Source organism: Oncorhynchus tshawytscha, linkage group LG01 (genome assembly GCF_018296145.1).
Source record: "Oncorhynchus tshawytscha isolate Ot180627B linkage group LG01, Otsh_v2.0, whole genome shotgun sequence".
In the NCBI taxonomy this organism is placed as follows: Eukaryota; Metazoa; Chordata; class Actinopteri; order Salmoniformes; family Salmonidae; genus Oncorhynchus; species Oncorhynchus tshawytscha.
The window spans coordinates 9,104,424-9,130,418 of record NC_056429.1 but is presented as its reverse complement, the minus strand read 5'-3'; the positions used below and the strand labels follow the sequence as shown (position 1 = coordinate 9,130,418).

Below are 25,995 nucleotides of genomic sequence, written 5' to 3'. Positions count from 1 at the left end.
TGATGCCACTGCCAGAACGTGAGTCCTCTGCCAGGGCAAACCTCTGCCAGGGGGAGTCCTTGCCAGGGCAGTAAGAGTCATCTGCAAGTGCCAGGATGGCTTTGATGGAGTCCACTGCCAGAACAGTAAGAGTCCTCTGCCAGGGCAGTAAGAGTCCTCTGCCAGAACAGTAAGAGTCCTCTGCCAGGGCAGTAAGAGTCCTCTGCCAGGGCAGTAAGAGTCCTCTGCCAGGGCAGTAAGAGTCCTCTGCCAGGGCAGTAAGAGTCCTCTGCCAGGGCAGTAAGAGTCCTCTGCCAGGGCAGTAAGAGTCCTCTGCCAGGGCAGTAAGAGTCGCTCAATGTTTACATTCAAATAGAATCTATTGGCCAAGCTGTTGAGTATGGCTGCCAATGGTTGAATTGATTCACTTTGCATGAGGATGCAATGTTGGCATGTTATCTATTCTAGGCAGAATGGTGGGTTATCCATATTGATATACAATCCAATTTGAAACATATCAAACTTTGATTTAAAAAGTGGATTTAAAACTGACACGTCAACACACTCAAACTTGGTGCACTCACAAGAACTAGTGGATCTCATTGGCAGACCGGGCCAGTCACTTTTCAGTGCATTTTTTTTTTGCGTTTCAGGTCAATATTTACCTGCTCTGTCGCGGTCTACCATTGAAGAATACACGCGGAAAAGTCATGCTACTTGTATTTGAGCAATATGATTGGCCGTTCAAACACCACCACGCTCCTGCATGTCATAACTTCTGCAGCAGTAGCCAACATGAGTTGATGCCTTCACACAGCACACGCGAGCTGTCCAAAGCAAAAATAAGTGCCCATCAATCTACTATTTTCTTTTTCAGGAAAGTGATATACAAAATTGAACCTTCAATAGTGAAAATGAAAATACTAGCAATATCCTGGCTACTGTTGATAGTCTGCTAAAAGATGGCTACAAAAAGACACCTAGCATTTGTCTTCCCTAGCCTACTGTAGCCATGACGGTCTGTCTTTTGGAACATTTTTCTTAAAGGGGCAACGTCCTATTTTTGAGAAATCCTATCCTTTTAATACATATCATAATTACCAAATGTAGCCTATTAACAGCTGAATATAGAGAGAAAGAATGGCAACCCATAGGGCCTATGTCCACTGGGCCAGATGGATTACCAGGACGTGTACTCAAAGCATTCGTGGACCAACTGGCAAGTGTCTTCACTGACATTTCCAACCTCTCCCTGACCGACTCTGTAATACCAACATGTTTCAAGCAGACCACCATCGTCCCTGTGCCCAAGGAAGCGAAGGTAACCTGCCTAAATGACTACTGCCCCAAAGCACTCACGTCGGGAGCCATGAAGTGCTTTGAAAGGCTGGTCATGGCTCACATCAACAGCATCCTCCCGGACACCCTAGACCCACTCCAATTCGCATACCGCCCCAACAGATCCACAGATGACACAATCGCACTCCACACTGCCCTTTCCCACCTGGACGAAAAGAACACCCATGTGAGAATGCTATTCATTGACTACAGCTCAGTGTTCAACACCACAGTGCACACGAAGCTCATCACTAAGCTAAGGACTCTGGGACTAAACACCTCCCTCTGCAACTGGATCCTGGACATCCTGATGGGCCGCCCCCAGGTGGTAAGAGTAGGCAACTACACGTTTGCCACGCTGATTGTGGACTACAGGAAAAGGTGGACCGAACAGGCCCACATTAACATCAACGGGGCTGTAGTGGAGCGGTTCGAGAGTTTCAAGTGTCTTGGTGTCCACATCACCAAAGAACTAACATGGTCCAAACACACTAAGACAGTCGTGAAGAGGGCACGAAAAACCTTTTCCCCCCTCAGGAGACTGAAAAGATTTGGCATGGGTCCCCTGGTCCTCAAAAGGTTCTACAGCTGCACCATCGAGCAACCTGACCTAGTATGGCAACTGCTCAGCAACAGACCTTAAAGAGCTACAGAGGGTAGTGCCAACGGCCCAGTACATCACTGGGGCCAAGCTTCCTGCCATCCAGGACCTATATAAGTGGTGTCAGACTCCAGTCACCCAAGTTATAGACTGTGTTTTTTCCCCAGCTACCGCACGGCAAGCGGTACCCGAGCGCCCAAGTCTAGGACCAAAAGGCTCCTCAACAGCTTCTACCCCCAAGCCAGAAGACTGCTGAACAATTTAATAAAATCGCCACCGGACAATTTACACCCCCCTTTGTACACTGCTGCTACTCAATGTTTATCTATGTATAGTCACTTCACCCCCACTTACATGTACAAATGACCTCAACTAACCTGTACCCCCGCACACTGACACGGTACCGGTGCCCCCTGTATATAGCCTCGTTATTCTTATTGTTACTTTTTATTAACTTTTAATTTGTCTACTTGGTAAATATATTCTTAACCAACAGTGCAGTTCAAGAAGAGTTAAGGGCTTGTAAGTAAACATTTCACGGTAAAGTCTACACTTGTTGTATTCGGCGCATGTGATAAAGTTTGATTTGAAGAAAACCAGTTCTTCTGACATGGTGTTGATACAGAAAAAACTGTTATTCTGGCATGGTGTTGATGCCCAGGCGGCGGTAGGGGGCCCAGGCGGCGGTAGGGGGCCCAGGCGGCGGTAGGGGGCCCAGGCGGCGGTAAGTTGGTTTTTCAACCCAAGCAGCTGTTGTCCTTACGGGAGCGTCTCTCCGGATATGGCAAGGTTCAACTTCCAGCTGGCAGCATACGCTTGGCCCCCGAGCAGCCTAAAGCACTGCACATAAGAGACAGGTGGTGACTGTGTGCTGCTATGTAACAGAAAAAGGGAGCAACCCAAAAAATATGGGAAAAGTTAATTTAGTTTGGAAGGAATCGTATACATGTACTTCCCCAAATGTATGGCTTAAAAAAACAAGGTAAAATGCTTTAAATTATGCATGGTGAACGTTATTAGGTCTACAGATTAAAAAGTGGTTGATTATGACAAACACAATGATGCAATGTGTTGAGCTATCCATGGTTTGTCAGTAATTAGGGGTTTGTGTGAGAGAATATGTGTGAGTGGCAGGCAGATTTCTGGTTGTTTTTAGGAGGTGCCTCAACCACACAGGATATGGCTAGTCTGAAGTGGACAGGTTAAGCTCTGCACCCCTGTTTCTGTGACTCAAATGCTCTATTTACAGTAATTTCTGCTAGCATTCTGTGTACAGTAGTTTCTGGTAGCCACACTTGCTCTGTTTACAGTAGTTTCTGCTAGCATTCTGTGTACAGTAGATTCTGGTAGCCACACTGCTCTGTTTACAGTAGTTTCTGCTAGCATTCTGTGTACAGTAGTTTCTGCTAGCCACACTTGCTCTGTTTACAGTAGTTTCTGGTAGCCACACTTGCTCTGTTTACAGTAGTTTCTGCTAGCCACACTTGCTCTGTTTACAGTAGTTTCTGGTAGCTATGCATCATTGCCATTGTTATTTACATTTACTTAATTTAGCAGATGCTCTTATCCAGAGCGACTTACAGTAGTGAGGAGATGCATTTGAATTGTAATACTTATTTTGTACTGGTCCCCTCTGGGAATCGAACCCACAACCCTGGCGCTGCATGTGCTATGCTCTATCAACTGAGCTGCACGGGACCTTATGAATGTTCTACAGGCGCCGCAGCCATCCATATTTGGGCCCAAAAGTTTGCCATCAAAATCATGTCGTCAAATTTACTTTCGACAGACGGCAATGTTGTCATTAGCCAGCACAGTTGGCTAACGTTATAGTATGGTCTCCCCTCAAATCTTATTTAACTAGTTAACGTTAGACTGCATATCTAGTCAACCTGGTGACATCAAAATAATGGCAAAAGGTTTTCCTGCTTATTATTTATCTCCATTTTATAAATGTCCTTTTATTTCCAAGCCACTGTAATGCACTTTTTAAGGAATCTTCGTCAGCGCACATTTGACAAAGCATTGAGTGGAATGTTCCATGGGCATTGTGACAAAACGTGCAACCCATGAAATGGTCCCCTTCAGGCAGGGAATGTACTTTTTCCCTCTTGTTCTCAGTTTGGATCCAGGCATTTTGCTCCTACGTGTTCGGTCCTTCTGCTAGCTGATGCTGCCCGTGGGGCAGAGGGACACGCACAGAGGACTGCAGTTGTCGGCACTATTTATCCCTTTTATCTCAGTCGTCCACAGCAGCGTGTCACAGAAACTAGAAACAGTCCCATGTCAACAACACTTATCAGTTTTCCCCCTCCCTCCTCACACCAAAGTGAATCTTCTGTGTTACTGCCTACTGGGCAACATGCAGTTCAATCTGTCAGTTCTGATTTCTTCTTCGTTTTTCAGCCAGGGACAACATTCTATTCATACTCCTAAATGTTCATGCCCCTAAATGTTCATACTCCTAAATGTTCATGCCCCTAAATGTTCATGCCCCTAAATGTTCATGCCCCTAAATGTTCATGCCCCTAAATGTTCATGCCCCTATAAATAATTTAAAAGTTCACAGCAATGTTTATCTATGTGCACCACAAAAGACTACTTAACCAAGCTCTGACTCCTTAGTACATTACCCACCTCCCAGAAAAGACAAGCTAAAGCGCCAGCTAGCTTTTTACGCTAATTAAATCATGTTTTTGTGAGGACTGTAAAGATCATTCATTTGGCTGCAGATGTATGTGAGGTTCCTTGGGCTTGTCTTTCTCTGCCCCCAAACTTCTCATTTTGAACTCCTGATGCCTGTTTTTTATTTATTTACATTTTTGTATTGCTCAGTAATTAGTGTGTGTATTGGGGAAGGTGTTTTGTGTGTGTGCTAGAAAGAGTGTGTGTGGGCAGTGAGTGAGTCGCATCCTCGGCAGCTCCTACAGGCTGGGGTCCGAGTGTGTGGTGGGAACAAGGCGACCGAGGCTCTGTGAAGGTAAGGCTCTTCGAAAGCAGCCAACCCGGATGCGTACAGCAGTAGCAAACTCTTCCCTGCTGTTTAAACAGGTTGACATCCTCACACTCATATACACACACACACACACACACACTTGCATTCTAAAACACACTGGCATACACAAACATGGCAAACTCCACAGTACACGCAAACCGGACTCTCTCATGCTCATCCAGCCAATGGAAAGTGGTCTCGAACGCAGCACTCCCAAGACGTCAGTTGCCCTGTTGCCGGGGTAAAGAGGGAAGTGGAGGCAGAAAAGTGAATGAAGTCTGCCATGACAATGTCACAGCCTCCGCTCAGGTCTGACGCCAAGCACTTCTACCGGCCGTGTGAAATTGGCCTGAAAGCTTCAATGGGGAGGCAGTGACCAATACTGAAAGCCGTGTCTGACGCTGTTTACTCACTTTAGTATCGCCACCTAAATCAGATTAGACGACTGAAGCTGAGACTGAAGTGGTCTCAAGAGCTTAGACGTTAAACTGGTGATCGCCTCTGATTTATTCTGTGTTGGTTATTTTGAGATGTTTGTCAACAGATTATTGTGTGTGTCGGTAATTAGGGGTTTGGATTTGTGTGTGTGTGAGAGAGTGGGAATATATGCCTGCCACTCACTCATTTCTGGTTGTTTTTAGGAGGTGCCTCAACCACACACACAGTATGTGGCTAGTCTAAAGTGGACAGATTAAGCTCTGCACTCCCTGAAGAGGTCTGTGGGTGTTTGCATTTTTTGTGATTCGAATACTTTGTTTAGTAGTTTCTGCAAGTCACATTGTTCTGTTTACAGTTGTTTCTGGTAGCCTTTCAGCAGGGGAGGCCATTTTCCTAAATTGGTCATGGAAAGGAATTTGCTAACACCAGGTCAGTTCAGGTCAGTTGCACTAAGCATCAACACAAGTACTTTTCAGTTGCTATGTTTTTGTAATGCTCTGTCACACAGTGTTGTCTATGGTCGGACCACCCACAATATTACGGTCATATAATTACTTATAGAACCCTGTAACCCTGAATTATAGGATCTCTGTGACCTACAATATACTGTCAAATCTCAATGTTTTAGTTTTAGGACATTTTTTAAAACCCTCAGTCATAACGCAAAACACATGGCCTCACACCACGGTCGGGCAAAGTCTGGAGCCAGGGCTATTCTAGGACTTTCTTTTTGGTCCTCTGAGGTCTTTTGTCAGTACCCAAAAGGCTTTCACAAAGCAAATTACAACTTCATATACTTTAATTTGGCGGTTGTGTGGCTAGACTTGGCTGTGCATACTACCAGTGGGACACCCCCTAGCTGTGCCCCCATGCCAGGAACTTGTCAGACCTGGAACTGTTGGGATTGGATAAAGCACTGTCCCTGTCATTTTGTTTTGGTCAACAGCTGAGGGATGGTGTTGGAGAATTGAGCACACTCTGTTGATCTAATAAGCTCATGAGGAATTTATAAGTTTGATTCTTGAAGAATATATGGCTTTATATCATGAATTTTACAAGTCACAAAATGAATGTACAAATCCCAGATTTCCCCGTTTTAAATACAGATGGCCAGTTTAACCTGTTATCAGCGAGCATAGGATCACATAAGCAAGCCATGACTCAGGGACCTCCATAACACTAAAGGAATAGACCTCCGTAACACTAAAGGAATAGACCTCCGTAACACTAAAGGAATAGACCTCCGTAACACTAAAGGAATAGACCTGTGCTCCTCTATCATTTTCAAATCAAACAATACATTTGACTTTGGTAAAAACAATCTCACTACATAACAACAACAAAATTAGAAAAAACTGGGTCAATTTAAGTCCTTTAGTCTTAAAACTCAACGTTACACTGCAAGTCAGATGGCTCGTTGATGGAAAGATAGTGCATGTTCAAAATTATAACAAGCTAACGTTAGGAGCTAAAATATCCAACGTAGCTAGCTATCTGATATCTTAGCACCGTGTTTATCGGGTGTCTTCTGTATACCAGGGAGCTATTTTCTTGTGACTATTGTCTGGGAGCTTGCTTCAGGGCTAACAACAACAAAATTAGTAAAAACCAGGGAGCTATTTTCTTTGACTATTGTCTGGGAGCTTGCTTCAGGGCTCGTTGATGGAAAGATGTCTTTCTGTATACCAGGGAGCTATTTTCTTGTGACTATTGTCTGGGAGCTTGCTTCAGGGCTCAGGTATTTTCTGTATACCAGGGAGCTATTTTCTTGTGACTATTGTCTGGGAGCTTGCTTCAGGGCTCGGGTGTCTTCTGTATACCAGGGAGCGATTTTCTTGTTACATTTTTGTTGTTTTTAACGTTTTTATGCAACATGAACTGATTTTTGTACTCCTTGGGTAGGTGGAGGGAGTCCGAAAGGACATCTAGGAGTCTTTCTATTGTCAGAATTTATAGCGCACCTTTTGAATCCTTGGTTTGGGTGTGCGCAAATTATTTGTTTGCAAACGTACTGAGATGGTGGTCCGATCGTGCAGGATTCTGAGGTAAATTATTTCGATCTACAATATCTATTCTGTGGGACAAAACTAGAGCCAGGGTATGATTGTGGCAATTAGTAAGTCCAGAGACATGTTGGACTAATCACAGAGTCAATGATGACTCAAACACTTTTGGAGTGTCTGTGGACTTCTATTGAAATTAGCTGTGAAATGTTAGCAACACCTCTGCCTTTGCGGGATGAGCGAGGGGATATGGTCACTAGTGTAACCAGGAGGAGAGGCCTTATTAAACACAGTAAATTCATCAGGCTTGAACTATGACTGCCTTGGAAGTGAGGTATCTAACATTAAGTAGTCCTATTTAGAGATGTGCGGTATTATTACGATCTTTTTCAATAATGACTGTAATTCAGTAGGTCTTTAAAAGGCGAACACCACCATGTTTTACTCCACTACATTCCTCCCATACATTTTCCCTGACACCCAAACACTGACACTGGCGAGTCGCGGTTTTGTCTCGCCAGAGGTGATGTTTGGATTCACGTTTATCGTCAAAGGAATGACTGTTACACCGAGGCCTGTACTCTGGAGCGGGATCGAGTTGGAGGGTCTGGGGTGGTGTGTCACAGCATCATCGGAGTGAGCTGGTTGTCATTGCAGGCAATCTCAATGCTGTGCGTTACAGGGAAGACATCCTCCTCCCTCATGTGGTACACTTCCTGCAGGCTCATCCTGACATGACCCTCCTGCATGACAATGCCACCAGCCATACTGCTCGTTCTGTGCGTGATTTCCTGCAAGACAGGAATGTCCGTGTTCTGCCATGGCCAGCGAAGAGCCCGGATCTCAATCCCATTGCGCATGTCTGGGACCTGGATTGGAGGGTGAGGGCTAGGGCCATTCCCCCCCCAGAAATGTCCAGGAACTTGCATGTGCCTTGGAAGACTGGGGTAACATCTCACAGCAAGAACCAAAAAATCTGGTGCAGTTCATGAGGATATGCACTGCAGAACTTAATGCAGTTGGTGGCCACATCAGATACTGACTGTTACCTTTTGATTTTGCCCCCCCCATTTGTTCAGGGACACATTATTCAATTTCTGTTAGTCACATGTCTGTGGAACTTGTTCAGTTTATGTCTCAGTTGCTGAATCATATGTTCATACAGATATTTACATGTGTTAAGTTGAGAGTGAGGATGTTTCTTTTTTTTGTTGGGTTTATAAGCAAACCAAGCATGACAATTGCGTACTTTTTCCACGACTGTACTTAAATACGTATTAAACCAGACACTTTTCGACGTTTACTCAAGTAGTATTTTACTGGGTGACTTTCACTTTTACTTGAGTCATTTTCTATTCAGATATCTATACTTTTACTCCGGTATGGCAACTTTTTTCACCACTGGTTATGAGTAACAGTGTGTATTTATTATGGATCCCCATTATGGCAGCAGCTACACTTCCTGGGGTCCGGCAAAATTGAGGCTGTGTGTGACCCTCTGTGTGTGCCTCACTCACTCGTGGGTGCCTGCCTGGCACAGAATCACACTCTTCACTGATGGCTACTAGGGAGATTTGGGTCATATTCTACACAGATATGGTAAACATGTTGTCTGAAACGGCTCCATATGTAGTGCACTACTGTTGACCAGAGCCCTATGGGAAATAGGGTGCTAATGTAGTGCACTACTGTTGACCAGAGCCCTATGGGGAATAGGGTGCTATGTAGTGCACTACTGTTGACCAGAGCCCTATGGGGAATAGGGTGCTATGTAGTGCACTACTGTTGACCAGAGCCCTATGGGGAATAGGGTGCTATGTAGTGCACTACTGTTGACCAGAGCTCTATGGGGAATAGGGTGCTATGTAGTGCACTACTTTTGACCAGAGCCCATGGGGAATATGCTACCATATCGGGGGGACACACACACTGTCAATCTAGAGCTGTGTTCAAAGGAAGTTTAATCAAATCTTGCGGGCGAGAGATTAAAAAGTGTGTGTTCTCATTCCATTTTTCTGAATACATGCTGTCCTCCTAGGGTGCAGCCGGTTGCCAAGCGCCCTCTCTAAAACATACACTTCCGGTTGTATACTGTTGGAAAGCGTGCCATCTAGGGGTATTTCAGGGAGTTACAGAGATTTGGACCACACTACTGCTCATCTGAGCCAATTTGGCTGTTGTTCAGATAGGTCTTTGCTTTTATTAATACATTTATCATGTTTAGAACATTTTTTTTTTTTTTTTCTCCATCTAACGACTGCATCTCAGTGCTTGAAACGTCACAACAGACCCTGGTTCGATTCCAGGCTGTATCAAAACCGGCCATGATTGGGAGTCCCATAGGGCGGCGCACAATTGTCCCAGCATCGTTAGGGTTTGGTAGGCCGTCAATGTAAATAAGAATGTGTTCTCAACTGACTTGCCTAGTTAAATAAAGGTTAAATAACTAAAAAAATATATATACATTTTAGATTCAGGAAAAGCGTATGTTGGAATAGGAGTACTTATTCTGTCCTTTTCTTACTCATACTTTATTCTGTTCTGTTGATTGTACATATGGAATTCCAGTGCCTGATAGTGATCATGATGTCTCTCTCCAGATGTGAATGACTGTGCCAACCAGCCGTGCCAAAACGGTGGCTCCTGTAGGGACCTGAATGGAGACTTCAACTGCCGCTGTCCGTCCCCCTACGTGGGCAAGCACTGCCAACTGCGTGAGTACCATTCTCTATCTCACACGCGCACACACTGGTTCTCTATTAGCTGCAATCTGCCATGTTATTTCTAAGTGCAATAAAATGCATTAGCCTGAATGTGATTAAGAAATACATTCATGTAAGGTAGTTAATGTAATTTGGGGGACCGTCCAAAACTGGCCTAGGTTTTCATTTTAATTTTAAGTTAAATTGACATTCTTAAGGAAAAGAGTTGGGATGCTTTAGATGGTCAATATTTTTGTCTGTCAGCCTGAATTATGGCTGTGTGGGACAGCGGTAGGAGCTACTGTAGTTCAGTCAGTGGACTACGCATGGGCTGGAAGCAGTCTGCCTGATTTTGTGGGGCGTGTATGTGTCCATACTGTATAAAATAATAAACCAGACTATCTTAAGTATATGTTACCTGTAGTTTCTCTTTCTATTGCATCTGAGTGTGTCTGTCTGTGTCTGTGTCTGTCTGTCTGTGTCTGTCCGTCACTCAGGTTGTATCTCTCTGTTGGGAATGGAGGGCGGAGGCATTGCTGAGTCTCAGATCTCGGCCTCGTCGGTGCACTACGGATTCCTGGGCCTGCAGCGCTGGGGGTCTGAGCTGGCACGCCTCAACAACAAGGGCCTGGTTAACGCCTGGACCTCAGCCTCCTATGACAGGAACCCCTGGATCGAGGTCAGTACAGTACAACAGTCAGGTTCCAATACCACTGTCTGGCTCGTGTTCTTTAAGCATAAAAACAGAAAACTGACTAAAGCCAAGAGACTACCTGGTGTTGTATAATGAGAAAGGCTTTTTCTCTGATTTGCAAATTGTGATAATAATCTGGTGCAGTTCCTAATGAACATGATCCTGATCTAGTCTAGCAGGATATCTCCATAGTAAAGTATCTCTCCCTTATCTACTGTTCTAGTCTAGCAGGGTATCTCTCCCTTATCTACTGATCTAGTCTAGCAGGGTATCTCTCCCTTATCTACTGATCTAGTCTAGCAGGGCAAGGAAGAGACACTATGGAGGATAGGTCAAAGCAATATATTGTGGCTGCCTACAAGGCAATAACTTCCACCGGTCTGTTTGTTTCCATATCAGTGCAGATAAGACTTGGACATACTTTTTAATTCTGACAAATGTAAAAGGTTTTTTATTCTCTGAGACTCATTGCATTGATGAATGTGGTTGACCTTGTCACATTTCTTGCCCTTTTTTACATAGATTGAATGATGTCATTCCCCACTGTGTGCAGTGAAAGTTTCATGACTCTCTAGGATCAGTCATTCGAAACATTATCTTCATTAATGTTGACTAGTATATGGTAGCACATCTGACTGTAAACCATGTTGACTAGTACAGCCAAATACATTTAAACTCAGTTTTTCATCATTCCTGACATTTTAATCCTAGTAAAAATTCCCTGTCTAATGTCAGTTAGATCACCACTTTATTTTAAGAATGTGAAATGTCAGAATAATAGTAGAGAGAATAATTTATTTCAGCTTTTATTTATTTCTTCACATTCCCAGTGGGGTCAGAAGTGTACATACACTCAATTAGTATTTGGTAGCATTACCTTTTAAATTGTTTAACTTGGTTCAAACGTTTCGGGTAGCCTTTCACAATCTTCCCACAATAATTTGGGTGAATTTTGGCCCATTCCTCCTGACAGAGCTGGTGTAACTGAGTCAGGTTATTTATAGGCCTCCTTGCTCGCACATGCTTTTTCAGTTCTGCCCACACATTTTCTATAGGATTGAGGTCAGGGCTTTGATGCCACACCAATACCTTGACTTTGTCCTTAAGCCATTTTGCCACAACTTTGGAAGTATGCCTGGGGTCATTGTCCATTTGGAAGACCCATTTGCGACCAAGCTTTAACTTCCTGACTGATGTCTTGAGATGTTGCTTCAATATATCCAAACAATTTTCCTGCCTCATGATGCCTTCTATTTTGTGAAGTGCACCAGTCCCTCCTGCAGCAAAGCACCCCCACAACGTGATGCTGCCACCCCCATGCTTCACGGTTGGGATGCTGTTCGTCGGCTTGCAAGCCTCCCCCTTTTTCTCCAAACATAACGATGGTCATTATGGCCAAACAGTTCCATTTTTGTTTCATCAGACCAGAGGACATTTCTCCAAAAAGTAGGGTCTTTGTCCCCATGTGCAGTTGCAAACTGTAGTCTGGCTTTTTCATGGTGTTTTTGGAGCAGTGGCTTCTTCCTTACTGAGCTGCCTTTCAGGTTATGTCGACATAGGACACGTTTTACTGTCGATATAGATACTTTTGTACCTGTTTTCTCCAGCATCTTCACAAGGTCCTTTGCTGCTGTTCTGGGATTGATTTGCACTTTTCGCACAAAAGTACATTCATCTCTAGTAGACAGAATGCGTCTCCTTCCTGGGCGGTATGATGGCTGTGTGGTCCCATGGTGTTTATACTTGCGTACTATTGTTTGTACAGATGAACGTGGTACCTTCAGGTGTTTGGATATTCCTCCCAAGGATGAACCAGACTTGTGGAGGTCTACAATATATATTTTTTTGAGGTCTTGGCTGATTTCTTTTGATTTTTCCAAGCAAAGAGGCACTGGGTTTGAAGGTAGGCCTTGACCTTTGAGTCAATACCTCCAATTGACATGATTTATCAGAAGCTTCTAAAGCCATGACATCATTTTCTGGAATTTTCCAAGCTGTTTAAAGGCACAGTCAACTTAGTGTATGTAAACTTCTGACCCACTGGAATTGTGATAGAGTGAAATAATCTGTAAACAATTGTTAGAAAAACTACTTGTGTCAGGCGCGAAAACTATAGTTTGTTAACAAGAAATTTGTGGAGTGGTTGAAAAACGAGTTTTTATGACTCCAACCTAAGTGTATGTAAACTTCCGACTTCAACTGTGTATATAGTGATCTGACAGTAAACCATGTTCACTAGTATATAGTGATAGATCTGACAGTTAACCATGTTCACTAGTATATAGTGATAGATCTGACAGTAAACCATGTTGACTAGTATATAGTGATGACTAGTATATAATGTTGACTAGTATATAGTGATAGATCTGATAGTTAACCATGTTGACTAGTATATAGTGTTGACTAGTATATAGTGTTGACTAGTATATAGTGTTGACTAGTATATAGTGTTGACTAGTATATAGTGTTGACTAGTATATAGTGTTGACTAGTATATAGTGATGACTAGTATATAATATTGACTAGTATATAGTGATAGATCTGACTGTAAACCATGTTGACTAGTATATAGTGATGACTAGTATATAATGTTGACTAGTATATAGTGATAGATCTGACAGTAAACCATGTTGACTAGTATATAGTGATGACTAGTATATAATGTTGACTAGTATATAGTGATAGATCTGACAGTAAACCATGTTGACTAGTATATAGTGATGACTAGTATATAGTGATAGATCTGACAGTAAACCATGTTGACTAGTATATAGTGATGACTAGTATATAATGTTGACTAGTATATAGTGATAGATCTGACTGTAAACCATGATGACTAGTATATAATGTTGACTAGTATATAGTGATAGATCTGACTGTAAACCATGTTGACTAGTATATAGTGATGACTAGTATATAATGTTGACTAGTATATAGTGATAGATCTGATAGTTAACCATGTTGACTAGTATATAATGTTGACTAGTGTATAGTGATAGATCTGACAGTTAACCCTGTGTGTTTGTCCTTTGTGCAGATTAACATGCAGAGGAAGATGCGTTTCACGGGCATCGTGACGCAGGGCGCCAGCCGCATGGGGTCAGCAGAGTTCATCAAGGCTTTTAAGGTGGCGTCCAGTCTAGACGGAAGGACCTACACTATGTACCGCCTGGACAGACAGACGAAGGACACTGTCAGTGAAAACACTCTCATCCTCTGAGTACACACACACTATGGCAGATTTCTGCATTTGCACCATCTTCTACATATAGTGCATGTATTGAGTGTTCTATTTAGGGTCTAGGGCAGGGGTCTTGAACTCTGACCCTACGAGGTCCGGAGCCTGCTGGGTTTCTGTTCTACCTGATTATTAATTGCACCCACCTGGTATCCCAGGTCTAAGTCAGTCCCTGATTAGAGGGGGAACAATGAAATAATGCAATGGAACTGGCTTCGAGGTCCAGAGTATAGTTTAAGGGGAATAGTTTATACATTCTATTCAGGGAATGGGGTGCCATTTCCCTGGATATGAAAAAGGCATAGATTTGTTTGGGTTGGTGAACTCTGCCTTCTACAGTATCACGCCGGGGCCACCCGTATGAAAAATGAATGCATGCATGACTAAGTCACTTGATCAAGTATAATATTGTTCATTTCTTCTACTTCTCCAGGTGTTTGTGGGGAACGTGGACAACGACAGCACCAAGACCAACCTGTTTGACCCTCCAATTATCAGCCAGTACTTCCGCATCATCCCCGTGGTCTGTCGCAAGGCCTGCACCCTGCGCTTTGAGCTGGTGGGCTGTGAGCTCAATGGTAAACACACAGATGTGCATGCTTACTTTACACACACGCGCGCTCTCACACACACACTCAGACGTGCGCGCGCTCGCGGACACTCCGATAACAATGTTAACAAACTCAAACAGAATTGGGTTTGGTTTCAATGTGTCAGATGGTTCTATGGTACAGAGGGTTTTGCATTTTACCAGAAGGTTTTTGGTTGAGGTCTGACTTGAAATGATACTGTGGGAAATCAGTCTGATCCAGTCTGACTCAGTACCTACCCAGATACTCATACATACTGCCCACTTTGCATCAGTCCTGTCTGGTTGAAAAAGTGATTTATCAACAACATATGGACATTTTTGCGGGGGAAACATTGGCAACGACATCTATCGTGTAAACACCTTTTTTGGGGGGGTGGATTGTAACCAAGTCATATTGATCATCACAACCTTGTATCCACGCTAGTAGAGCTAGCGAGATTTTGGACTGCCTTTGTCCTCTGCAGCATTTATCATGATGCCATGGGTTATCTGGCTTGGTTGTATCCTGATGCCATGGGTTATCTGGCTTGGTTGTATCCTGATGCCATGGGTTATCTGGCTTGGTTGTATCCTGATGCCATGGGTTATCTGGCTTGGTTGTATCCTGATGCCATGGGTTATCTGGCTTGGTTGTATCCTGATGCCATGGGTTGTCTGGCTTGGTTGTATCCTGATGCCATGGGTTGTCTGGCTTGGTTGTATCCTGATGCCATGGGTTGTCTGGCTTGGTTGTATCCTGATGCCATGGGTTGTCTGGCTTGGTTGTATCCTGATGCCATGGGTTATCTGGCTTGGTTGTATCCTGATGCCATGGGTTGTCTGGCTTGGTTGTATCCTGATGCCATGGGTTGTCTGGCTTGGTTGTATCCTGATGCCATGGGTTGTCTGGCTTGGTTGTATCCTGATGCCATGGGTTGTCTGGCTTGGTTGTATCCTGATGCCATGGGTTGTCTGGCTTGGTTGTATCCTGATGCCATGGGTTGTCTGGCTTGGTTGTATCCTGATGCCATGGGTTGTCTGGCTTGGTTTAATTTACTGGGGGGGAAAATGTGTGTTTTAAAAGTGGTCAGAAATGTCCATCTTTGACTCTGTCAACGCATGCTATGCAGTTTTGTTATTGGTTATGATGATTCCACGTGTACCTCGTACTACACTCACCACACATGCACCTTACAAACGTCCTGTAACACACTGACGAAGTGAAGTGTACGACTCACTGCGTCTCAGTCCAACAAACCTACACGGTACTGATACTGCTGTAGATGTGGATGTACGACTCAGTCCATCTAACCTACACGGTACTGATACTGCTGTAAATGTACGACTCACTGCGTCACAGTCCAACTAACCTACACGGTACTGATACTGCTGTAGATGTGGATGTACGACTCAGTCCATCTAACCTACACGGTACTGATACTGCTGTAGATGTACAACTCAGTGTCTCAGTCCAACTAACCTACACGGTACTGATACTGCTGTAGATGTACGACTCACTGCGTCACAGTCCAACTAACCTACACGGTACTGATACTGCTGTGGATGTACGACTCGCTGCGTCTCAGTCCAACTAACCTACACGGTACTGATACTGCTGTAGATGTGGATGTACGGCTCACTGCGTCTCAGTCCAACTAACCTACACAGTACTGATACTGCTGTAGATGTATGTCTCAGTCCAACTAACCTACATGCTCCACTAGTTGGCTGCCATATGTTGTCCATCTCTCTGTCTCTCTCCACTCCAGCATTTTCCAAACTCTGTCCTGGGGATTCCAAGGGGTGAACATTTCCTTTTCCCCCCCAGCACTACACAGCTAAATCAGCACTACACAGCTAAATCAGCACTACACAGCGAAATCAGCACTACACAGCGAAATCAGCACTACACAGCGGAATCAAATTACCAACTTGTCATCAAGCTTTGATTATTTGAGTCGGCTGTGTATTTCTAGGACAAAAACCAGGACCGAGTTCAGGAAACCCTTCAAAGTCATAACGTGGGCTGTACAAAGTTCGGCCAACTCGGTTTGAAAATGTAGCATTTTAAATGACCGCCAAAAAGCTCCCAAGAACAATTGCATTCTATCATCAGAGAGCCAGCGTGGAAGAACTCTGTATTCCTTATGTCCGTATGTCTGTACCGTACGGCTATGTGTTCTCACTACTCCGTCCACCTCTGGTCATTACTGGCTGTCGTCATCCATGTGCTTTCAGTGTGCTGTTCACCGGCTGGCTTGGGCCTTTCCTGTCCGTCTCTTGTCTATCATACTTCTCTCTCTCTCTCTTTTCCCTCCCGCTGCTTGTGGTCTCACTTCACAGTGTATTCAAACACGGCAGGTTGCTCCGAACCCCTGGGCATGAAGTCGCGCCTGCTCTCCGACCGCCAGATCTCGGCCTCCAGCGTCTACCGCACCTGGGGCATTGAGGCGTTCACCTGGCAACCACACTACGCTCGGCTGGACAAGCAGGGCAAGACCAACGCCTGGACGGCGGACACCACCAAACGCACTGAGTGGCTGCAGGTAACTGCAGGGGGTTCAGAGGGGATTTTGGGAAGTGGTGTGGGTGGTGGGGTCACTTAGTGGGCAGCAGATATCCTGGAGGTTATAGCATTGGGCCAGTAACCAAAAGTTTGCTGGTTCGATTACCCGAGCCAACAATGTGAAACATCTGTCGTTGAGCCCCTTGAGCAAGGCACTTAACCCCTATTTACTCCAGAGGTGTCATACTACTGTGTGTGACCCTGTAAAACAACACATTTCACTGCACCGATCTGGTGTGTGACAATAAAACATCTATTTCTATTTTGGGGGGGCTATAGTTGAGGGTGATTTGTGTTGGTGAGAGAGAATCTTCCAGAACTTTCCCTGTTTACTTTACCAACAAATTACTGACCATTTTTGAATTTGATGTATCTAAGGCAGCCCTTCGCAAAGATTCTCTCTCACTGTTTACCAACAAATTACTGACAATTAGTTTTGAACTTGATTTATCTAGGTTAGCCCAAGATGCTTAATTTTCGTGATGGGGAGATGTAGTGGGGGATACAGACAAGCCACCGCTGCTGCCACGGGGATGTGTAGTTCGAGATCTGCAGCGTTGCCACTAGAGAAACCCTGTTTCTGTAACAGGTGGACCTGGAGTCCTGCTTGTTCTCCTTCTGTAACAGGTGGACCTGGAGTCCTGCTTGTTCTCCTTCTGTAACAGGTGGACCTGGAGTCCTGCTTGTTCTCCTTCTGTAACAGGTGGACCTGGAGTCCTGCTTGTTCTGACGCGTTCTCCTTCTGTAACAGGTGGACCTGGAGTCCTGCTTGTTCTCCTTCTGTAACAGGTGGACCTGGAGTTGTGGTAGAAAATTGGTTCAAATATGACACAATCAAGAACTTTGTGAAAATCAATAGGCTTTTAATAAAAAGGTATCGCAAGCTGGAGTGGTCCGCGGAACACACACCTTTTCCAGAGCCCTGGCTCCAGTATTTATCCACATATTGCATATGAGCCCATCCCACATGCAAATGAAGTTACATTCCAATCCGTGCATCCTGCTTGTTCAGCTCAATAACGCCCATACCTGCTTTCCGTCAGATTATAATGATGACAAGACCCTTGCTTTGTTCCTGCACTTAGCTAAATGCATTCTTTTGTTTGTGTATTATCTAGGATCAGCAGACTGTGTCTCCTCAGTTTCTAGCGTGTCCAGCTATACTAAAAATACTATACATTCCTCTATTTTACAGCCCTATGCTTTGGCTCTGCACTTAGCTCAATATGTTCCTGTTGCTCTGAGATAAAGATACACATACAATGTGCCTCCTTTGTCATTCCTTCTGCATCTCTACGTCCTAAAAATATGCGAACTATGTCTATTGGTCATCAGTTAGTCATTTGACTGACCCCCTCCTTTGTATATCCCTCTGGCCTTGGTATGTCCAGCTATCCTGGCACCTATGTGTCACCTTCCCTTCATGTAGTCTGTTTTTAGTGTTCAGCTATTCTATACATCTTATGCATTTGTCTATGTGTTATATTTGCTCCCACAGAGTCTTGCTTGTTCTGACGCGTTCTCCTTCTGTAACAGGTGGACCTGGAGTCTTGCTTGTTCTGACGCATTCTCCTTCTGTAACAGGTGGACCTGGAGTCTTGCTTGTTCTGACGCATTCTCCTTCTGTAACAGGTGGACCTGGAGTCTTGCTTGTTCTGACGCGTTCTCCTTCTGTAACAGGTGGACCTGGAGTCTTGCTTGTTCTGACGCATTCTCCTTCTGTAACAGGTGGACCTGGAGTCTTGCTTGTTCTGACGCATTCTCCTTCTGTAACAGGTGGACCTGGAGTCTTGCTTGTTCTGACGCATTCTCCTTCTGTAACAGGTGGACCTGGAGTCTTGCTTGTTCTGACGTGTTCTCCTTCTGTAACAGGTGGACCTGGAGTCTTGCTTGTTCTGACGCGTTCTCCTTCTGTAACAGGTGGACCTGGTGTCTTGCTTGTTCTGACGCGTTCTCCTTCTGTATCAGGTAGACCTGGACTCCTGCTTGTTCTGACGCGTTCTCCTTCTGTAACAGGTGGACCTGGAGTCTCCTAAGAAAATCACAGGTATCATCACCCAGGGGGCCAAGGACTTTGGCGCGGTCCAGTTTGTCTCTGCCTTCAAGGTGTCCTACAGTGACGATGGGCAATTCTGGAGCATAGTCAAGGACGATGTCACCAGCACAGACAAGGTCTGTTTTTTTGCATCTTGATATCCAAAGAAGTGAGCCCAACAAATCAAATCAAATCAAATTTATTTATATAGCCCTTCGTACATCAGCTGATATCTCAAAGTGCTGTACAGAAACCCAGCCTAAAACCCCAAACAGCAAGCAATGCAGGTGTAGAAGCACGGTGGCTAGGAAAAACTCCCTAGAAAGGCCAAAACCTAGGAAGAAACCTAGAGAGGAACCAGGCTATGTGGGGTGGCCAGTCCTCTTCTGGCTGTGCCGGGTGGAGATTATAACAGAACATGGCCAAGATGTTCAAATGTTCATAAATGACCAGCATGGTCGAATAATAATAAGGCAGAACAGTTGAAACTGGAGCAGCAGCACAGTCAGGTGGAAGTTGAAACTGGAGCAGCAGCATGGCCAGGTGGACTGGGGACAGCAAGGAGTCATCATGTCAGGTAGTCCTGGGGCATGGTCCTAGGGCTCAGGTCAGTTGAAACTGGAACAGCAGCATGAATGTACCCAATGTGTGGCTGTGTAGGAATATGGACCAAGCAAAGTACTTCTTGGCTATTAAATTAAGAGTTTCTTTTCTTTTCTTTTTTCTTCCCCCAGTTATAATTGACTCCTTTTTTATTTTCACACAATAAACAGTTGCCATGAGATACAGACACTTCAACATATGTCATAGATTTCATGATGTTCTATAGATTCTGTGATGGGTGTTCAGTAGCTAGCTAACTAAGTAGCTAGCTAACTAACTAAGTAGCTAATTAACTCTCATCTGTCTCTGTGCGTGTGATTCGACTCTCCAACCTCCAGATCTTCTCTGGCAACAGCGACAACAATGTCCACAAGAAGAACCTGTTCGAGCCTCCGTTCTACGCCCGATTCGTCCGCATCCTGCCATGGGCTTGGCACGGGCGCATCACCTTGCGAATGGAGCTGCTGGGCTGTGACGAGTAGCCCCGCCCAGGTCTCCTCTTTCCCCACCACCCTCTTCCTTTCTTTCCAAAACCTCCTGAGCCACACCTGCACTGCCTTGATCAGATCTGTAGAGGGCAGCAAAACACCACGCCACCACCACAACCCTGCCCCGACTGAGGAGGTACAAAACCACCTAATGGTTACTGCTAGAATTGGGTAGGGGTAATCTGATCCTAGATCTGTGCTTAAGGTAAACTTGTACCTCGAGCACACAGACTACTGCTGTGAACTGCATGGACTCTGAAACTGTCCTTCCTAGATCAAGGCCTCTGTGTTCAGAGTTTCAGAGTAGGAGTGTTGATCTTATTCATTATTATGATTATTTTATTTTTTTTTGCACGAAAGGCAAAACTGATCCTAGATCAACACTGCTACTGTATACGGGCTGAACCTGAAACCCAGTGATGATGTACAATAGTAGCTCATTTAGCTGAGATGTTTTTTCCCAATAGAGGGTTTTCACCTGACCGTCCTGAAGTGAGTAATATTGTTATTGAACACACGTGTGTATTGTTAGCTTCCAAGCTGTGACTCTGCAGTGCTTTGGTAGATGTTTTGAACAACTTTGTTTGTGTTTGCTTAATGAAGACTCCTCGTGTGACCATGGACTTTATACGAATTTTTTTAATATTTTTTTTTAAAGAAATGTATACCAAATGTATTTCGCTTTGTTTCTATGTGTATGGTCTTAGTTAACTAGTCATAAATGCATTATGATTCATTATTATTAGCATTTTTACAAAATTAACGTTTTCTTTTAAGTGTATTGAACAGAAATATAAACGCAACATGCAACGATTTTAATGAGGAAATCAATTGCCCTAACCCTATGGATTTCATATGATTGGCAGTACAGATATGGTATCTGTTGGTCACAGATTCCTTAAACAAAAAATGGGCCTCCTAATGGGCCTTAGGATCTCGTCACGGTATTTTTTTGTGCATTCAAATTGGCATCGATAAAATGCAATTGTGTTCGTTGTCGGTAGCTTATGCCTGCCCATACCATAACCCCACCTCCACCATGTGGCACAATGTTGACATCAGCAAACCACGCGCCCACATGACGCCATACACATGGTCTGCAGTTGTGAGGCCGGTTGGATGTACTGGCAAACTCTATAAAACGATGTTGGAGGCGGCTTATGGTAGATAATTTAAATTGTTAAATTATCTGGCAACACGTCTGGTGGGCATTCAGCTTGCCAATTGCACGCTCGCTCAGAACTTGAGACATCCGTGGCATTGTGTTGTGTGACACAGCTGCATATTTTAGTGGCCTTTTATTGTCCCCAGCACAAGGTCCACGGATCATGCTGTTTAATCAGCTTCTTGATAGGTGATCGAGTATCATTAATGGGGATGTGAAGACATTTGTGCTCAAAATTTTTAAGAAATAATATTTTTAAGCATATGGATAATTTTTGGGATCTGTTATTTCAGTTCATGGGACCAACACTTTACATGTTGCCGTTTATATGTTTGTTCAGCGTAGTAGCAGACTTAACATTTAGAAAGCATAGAGACTCTTATTCTGTAGTCTTGTGACATTCCAAAATCCCAAAGTAGTTGAATTCTATTTGAGTTGATAATTTTTTGCCAAAGAGAAACTAAAAGTGCAGAAATACTACCTTACAGTATGTGGTGTTATAACATGTGTTATAACTAAAGTACGTGGTGTATTATAACTCGATGTACTCTGTCCAATAAGAATGGTTTTATCACAACTCAATGTAATGCATTTATTACTAATTGACAAATATTATAAAGTAGAAAATATCGAGTTAGCATGTTGACGATGCTGCCGAGTGTCTTTCTCAGGTCTAGGCAGATCCATTCTAGCCTGATCCCAGATCTGTTTGTGCTGTCTTGCTAAACACAAACATACGAGTTGTCAAGACAGCACAACTGATCTGGGACAAGGTAGATCTATTCATTTTGTATGTGCTACTGATGTTGTTAACACTCCATGATACTACACAGCTCAACTCAATATCACTCAGCCATGTTTTCATTTTTTATATTATATATATTTTTTTCATTTTTCATTTTTTTTGTGTTATATATTTTTTTAAGGCACTTTCAGAGTCATTTTGATTATTCTTTGCTGAGGTAAATATGTGAAATTGTGAATCCCAAAGTTTTCTACATTGAGGAAATACAGTATACATATTGACCATATGTAGATTGAGTGTTGGAAAACAAAGATGTGTAATACTAGGCATCTGTCTTTTCACTGCATAGGAGAACGGTATATATGGCTGCCATAAGTTATCAGGAAGCAATTTAGATTTCTCTGTAGATTTCTGACTGGCAATAGCAGCCAAAACCACATTTCCATCAGTTTTATTTCTGAGCTGGTTATCCTTCCTAGTGTAAATACTTGTTGTTATAAATTGTTCCTAGAAGATGGAATGTTTTGCAGCAGACTAATCAAATGCCATCCATTTCTCACAAGAGGGCCAAAATTATGCGTAGAATTCGAAGGCTGTGTCCACACTGATAAGAGAGAAAATGAAAAAAATGTAATTAAAAAAAGATTTATACGGTTGCACTGAACGCATCACATGACCGGCTATCTCCATATTGCTCCTAGGTCATAGCTAACATTGTAAAGATCCCTCTTGAATTATGGGCTCGTGCAATAACTTATTAGTTTTGATATGAATGAATCTGAATCAAACACGAACAGCTGGACACGTGGGCGATAGATGTACACGCAGACAACGACGCAGTTAAGGCTATGGATGGATGGATGCTAGTGTCAAACACTGTCCAAATATTTATGATCTTTTGCAGACTGTTTCAAAACAGTTATCTGATGTCTGCATGCATTGTATTGTCTATGATTTCTCAGTTCCAACAGAGAAGTTTTCATTTATATTGTTTTTTTCTGTACACTTAAAAAAAAAACATTGTTCATCAGACTAGTTATTTCCGGTTCTTCCATTCCACAATGTCCTGGTTTTATGAGTCATGAAAAAATATACAATTGATGTGTTTTTATGCAATATTATTAGTTACACATACTTTTACATCTTACAGTATTCTGACTGGATCTGATTACTTTTGTTCATGTTTCTGTTCAGAGAATTCCCTTGTTTGGCCTTTTGTAACTCTCAAGACATAGATAATAAAGGACTTAAATGCAGATAGTTTGTTTATCATACAGTAAATAAACTGGTTTAAATGTCAGACGTTCTCCATTTCACCTGTATTGGGTTAAAGCTGCAATCTGAGATGTTTGCTGCAATTTTTGGTCAATCCTCAATGGGCAGAAAGACAAATCCCACATTGTAGATTTAACCCTACAGTAACCTGAATCCATTTCAGATGTTTTCATTTCAAAAGGAGAAGATTAAAAGGGCTGAAATCTTTGGGCCAATCTGCCTGTTTAGCATTTTTTTTATGCCCTGAAGGCTAATCTCTCCCTCCTATATGACGGCGTTATCTAAATCATTACCCACAGCACCTTTCAAAAACCCTCCAATGTTGTCCTCTGTAGAATCCTTTTGTCTGGATGGACACACATTGACTATAATACAGTGAGATTCACACCACAATCCCCATCCAGGATAGTTTCATGGCAATTTCACAGCAGTAATTCCATAAACACCTCTTATTCCAAGATGCTCAAATTGTAGCATTTATTGTCCTGTTTAACCTTTTAATGAAAAAATAAATGACTTATTTTATAAGGGATATTTTTGTTTGGTTGCTTTAAAAAATTTACCACAATTGGTAACTACACGGTACCAAATAGTTTGTAATGGCGCTTGTTTAAATGAACCCCAAAGAAATTAGTAATTATTAGGTAATTAACATGTAATTACCATTCACCCAACTAACTGGAGTGAATACAGGGTAAATAAAAGACTGGTGGTTGTGGAGTCAGTTTTCAGCTGTGTTGAGAGAAGGTCTAATGACTTGTCTCTTGGCCTCCAGCCCTCCACCACACCTTTTCTAAACTTGTCATTCCACGTCTTCCTCGCCTTAATTGTGCCTATGGCTGTCTCTCTGTTTACAGCCTGGACTACAAAGTGATATCACATGGATGGAGCCACCAGATAAAGGAAGACTGTGTGGGTGTGGTGTTTTGATCTTGTCTAAAAGTGTGCCCGTCAACACTGCCTGCACTATTTGGGGTAAAGGTTGTCAGGTTGTTGTCTTTGGGTACTCATAAGCTCAGTTTCCATTTGCCTTTAAAAGATAGAACTGATAGAACTGACCAGGTGAGAGCCAGTCTAATGATTAAGCTTCCGCCCTACGGGTTTCACCTGTCAAGTCTCCAATCAAAACAGATGAAGGGGAGGAGAGGGCGGAGTTTCTTAAAACGATGGAGACCGATCCCTAATAAAGCATCACCAGGGGTCTCTTCAGGATGATGTTGTTAGAATATTCAGAAATCTATTGTGTAGAACAGATCTGAATGTCTGTCAGATGGGAAATCCACGTCTGCTATATTCATTCTATTTGCAACATTCAGAATGTCTCACATCAATGACTACACCCCTGGGTCGAGAGGCTCTTACCTTCCCTCCCCCCGGACCCAGAAGTTTGCCAGGTCCTAATTTGGTAAATACAGCCCCTCCACCAAGAGGTTTTACTGTCACTGGTGCCCCAGCCCTCCACCAAGAGGTTTTACTGGTGCCCCAGCCCTCCACCAAGAGGTTTTACCCTTAACCTGGTGCCCAAGTGGGAGGCTGGAGAGAGAGTGAAGAATGCAGGGCTGAAGAATAGCAGGAAGAATGAAGGGCCTGTGGGGTGCAATGGGGGGGGCTCTTCAGGAAGGAATCTCTCCTGGAAAAACAGCTATTTCTGACCAGTTCTGCCACCCAAGCACATTTTTTTTCTCTCTCGAAGAAGAATGATCCTGGAGTCATTTTTGGCAGTTCTAAACAGTCATTTTTTCCCAGTAGAGGGTTTTAATTTAAAAAAAATCTTTTTAACACTGCTGATTGAGTGGATATTTTTTGTACTGTCTGATTATCATATTTGTGATATTAAACTGATTTATTCTACTGAAGGATATGGCTATATAGCATTGGATGCTGCTGAGGGGAGGACGGCTCATAACAATGGATTGAACGGCCAAACGGAATGCCATCCAACACATGGAAACCGTGTGTTTGATGTATTTGATACCATTCCACTGATTCCGCTCCAGCCACTACCACGAGATCATCCTCCCTAATTAAAATACCACCAACCTCCTGTGTAGTTGCGTGTATAACTTCATGTTGTAGTCATCCATAACCATGTATAACAGTGCAAGTCACCCTCAAATATGTGAGTAAAGCAAGGAAAGTAGGTCAACAAGTGAGGATTTCAGTTCTGAGGAGCTGAAGGTGTATCCGATTTATGTGGTGTTAATGCGAAAGACTTTACCCTTGATAGTAATAACTCATTCTATTCTCTATAGTTTAGGTCGACCTGGTAGAAATCCAGCTCATTCGTCTTTATCGTCACGTCTGTTATGCGTTTGAATATGGGCTTTCTCACCGTTACCGTCCCATGTCATTATCAGCCTTCAAACTCAAACCCTCTAACTCAACACTCACATCCCCTTTTGTGACCAACCCTGCCGTCTGAGTGTCTCCTCTTAGTTTCAACAAATGTGACAGCAGAGCTACTTATGTCATTGTCAAACCACACATTTGGGCTGTGTGTGTGTGTGCGTACGTCTTTGTGACTGCCTGTGTATGTGTATGTGTCATCTCATCCAACAC

General features: G+C 43.4%; 1 protein-coding gene across 1 annotated transcript; it reads left to right on the top strand.

Moving 5' to 3' along the window:
• Positions 1 to 2: 2 nt before the first annotated feature.
• On the top strand, positions 3 to 23,968 carry LOC112247891 (EGF-like repeat and discoidin I-like domain-containing protein 3). The gene is made up of 9 exons (XM_042327703.1): positions 3 to 18; positions 51 to 125; positions 9,955 to 10,068; positions 10,554 to 10,735; positions 13,788 to 13,943; positions 14,422 to 14,566; positions 16,903 to 17,105; positions 19,142 to 19,297; positions 20,102 to 23,968. Exons 1-9 carry the CDS (start codon positions 3 to 5, stop codon positions 20,243 to 20,245), a joined length of 1,191 nt encoding a protein of 396 aa, XP_042183637.1. The 3' UTR covers positions 20,246 to 23,968.
• Positions 23,969 to 25,995: the final 2,027 nt, after the last annotated feature.

What these genes read in the sequence shown, in the direction of transcription:
- LOC112247891 (XM_042327703.1), top strand. An exon ending in ACAGGAACCCCTGGATCGAG is followed by an intron (nt 10,736 to 13,787) that starts GTCAGTACAGTA and finishes TCCTTTGTGCAG; the next exon opens with ATTAACATGCAGAGGAAGAT. An exon ending in AACGCACTGAGTGGCTGCAG is followed by an intron (nt 17,106 to 19,141) that starts GTAACTGCAGGG and finishes CTTCTGTAACAG; the next exon opens with GTGGACCTGGAGTCTCCTAA.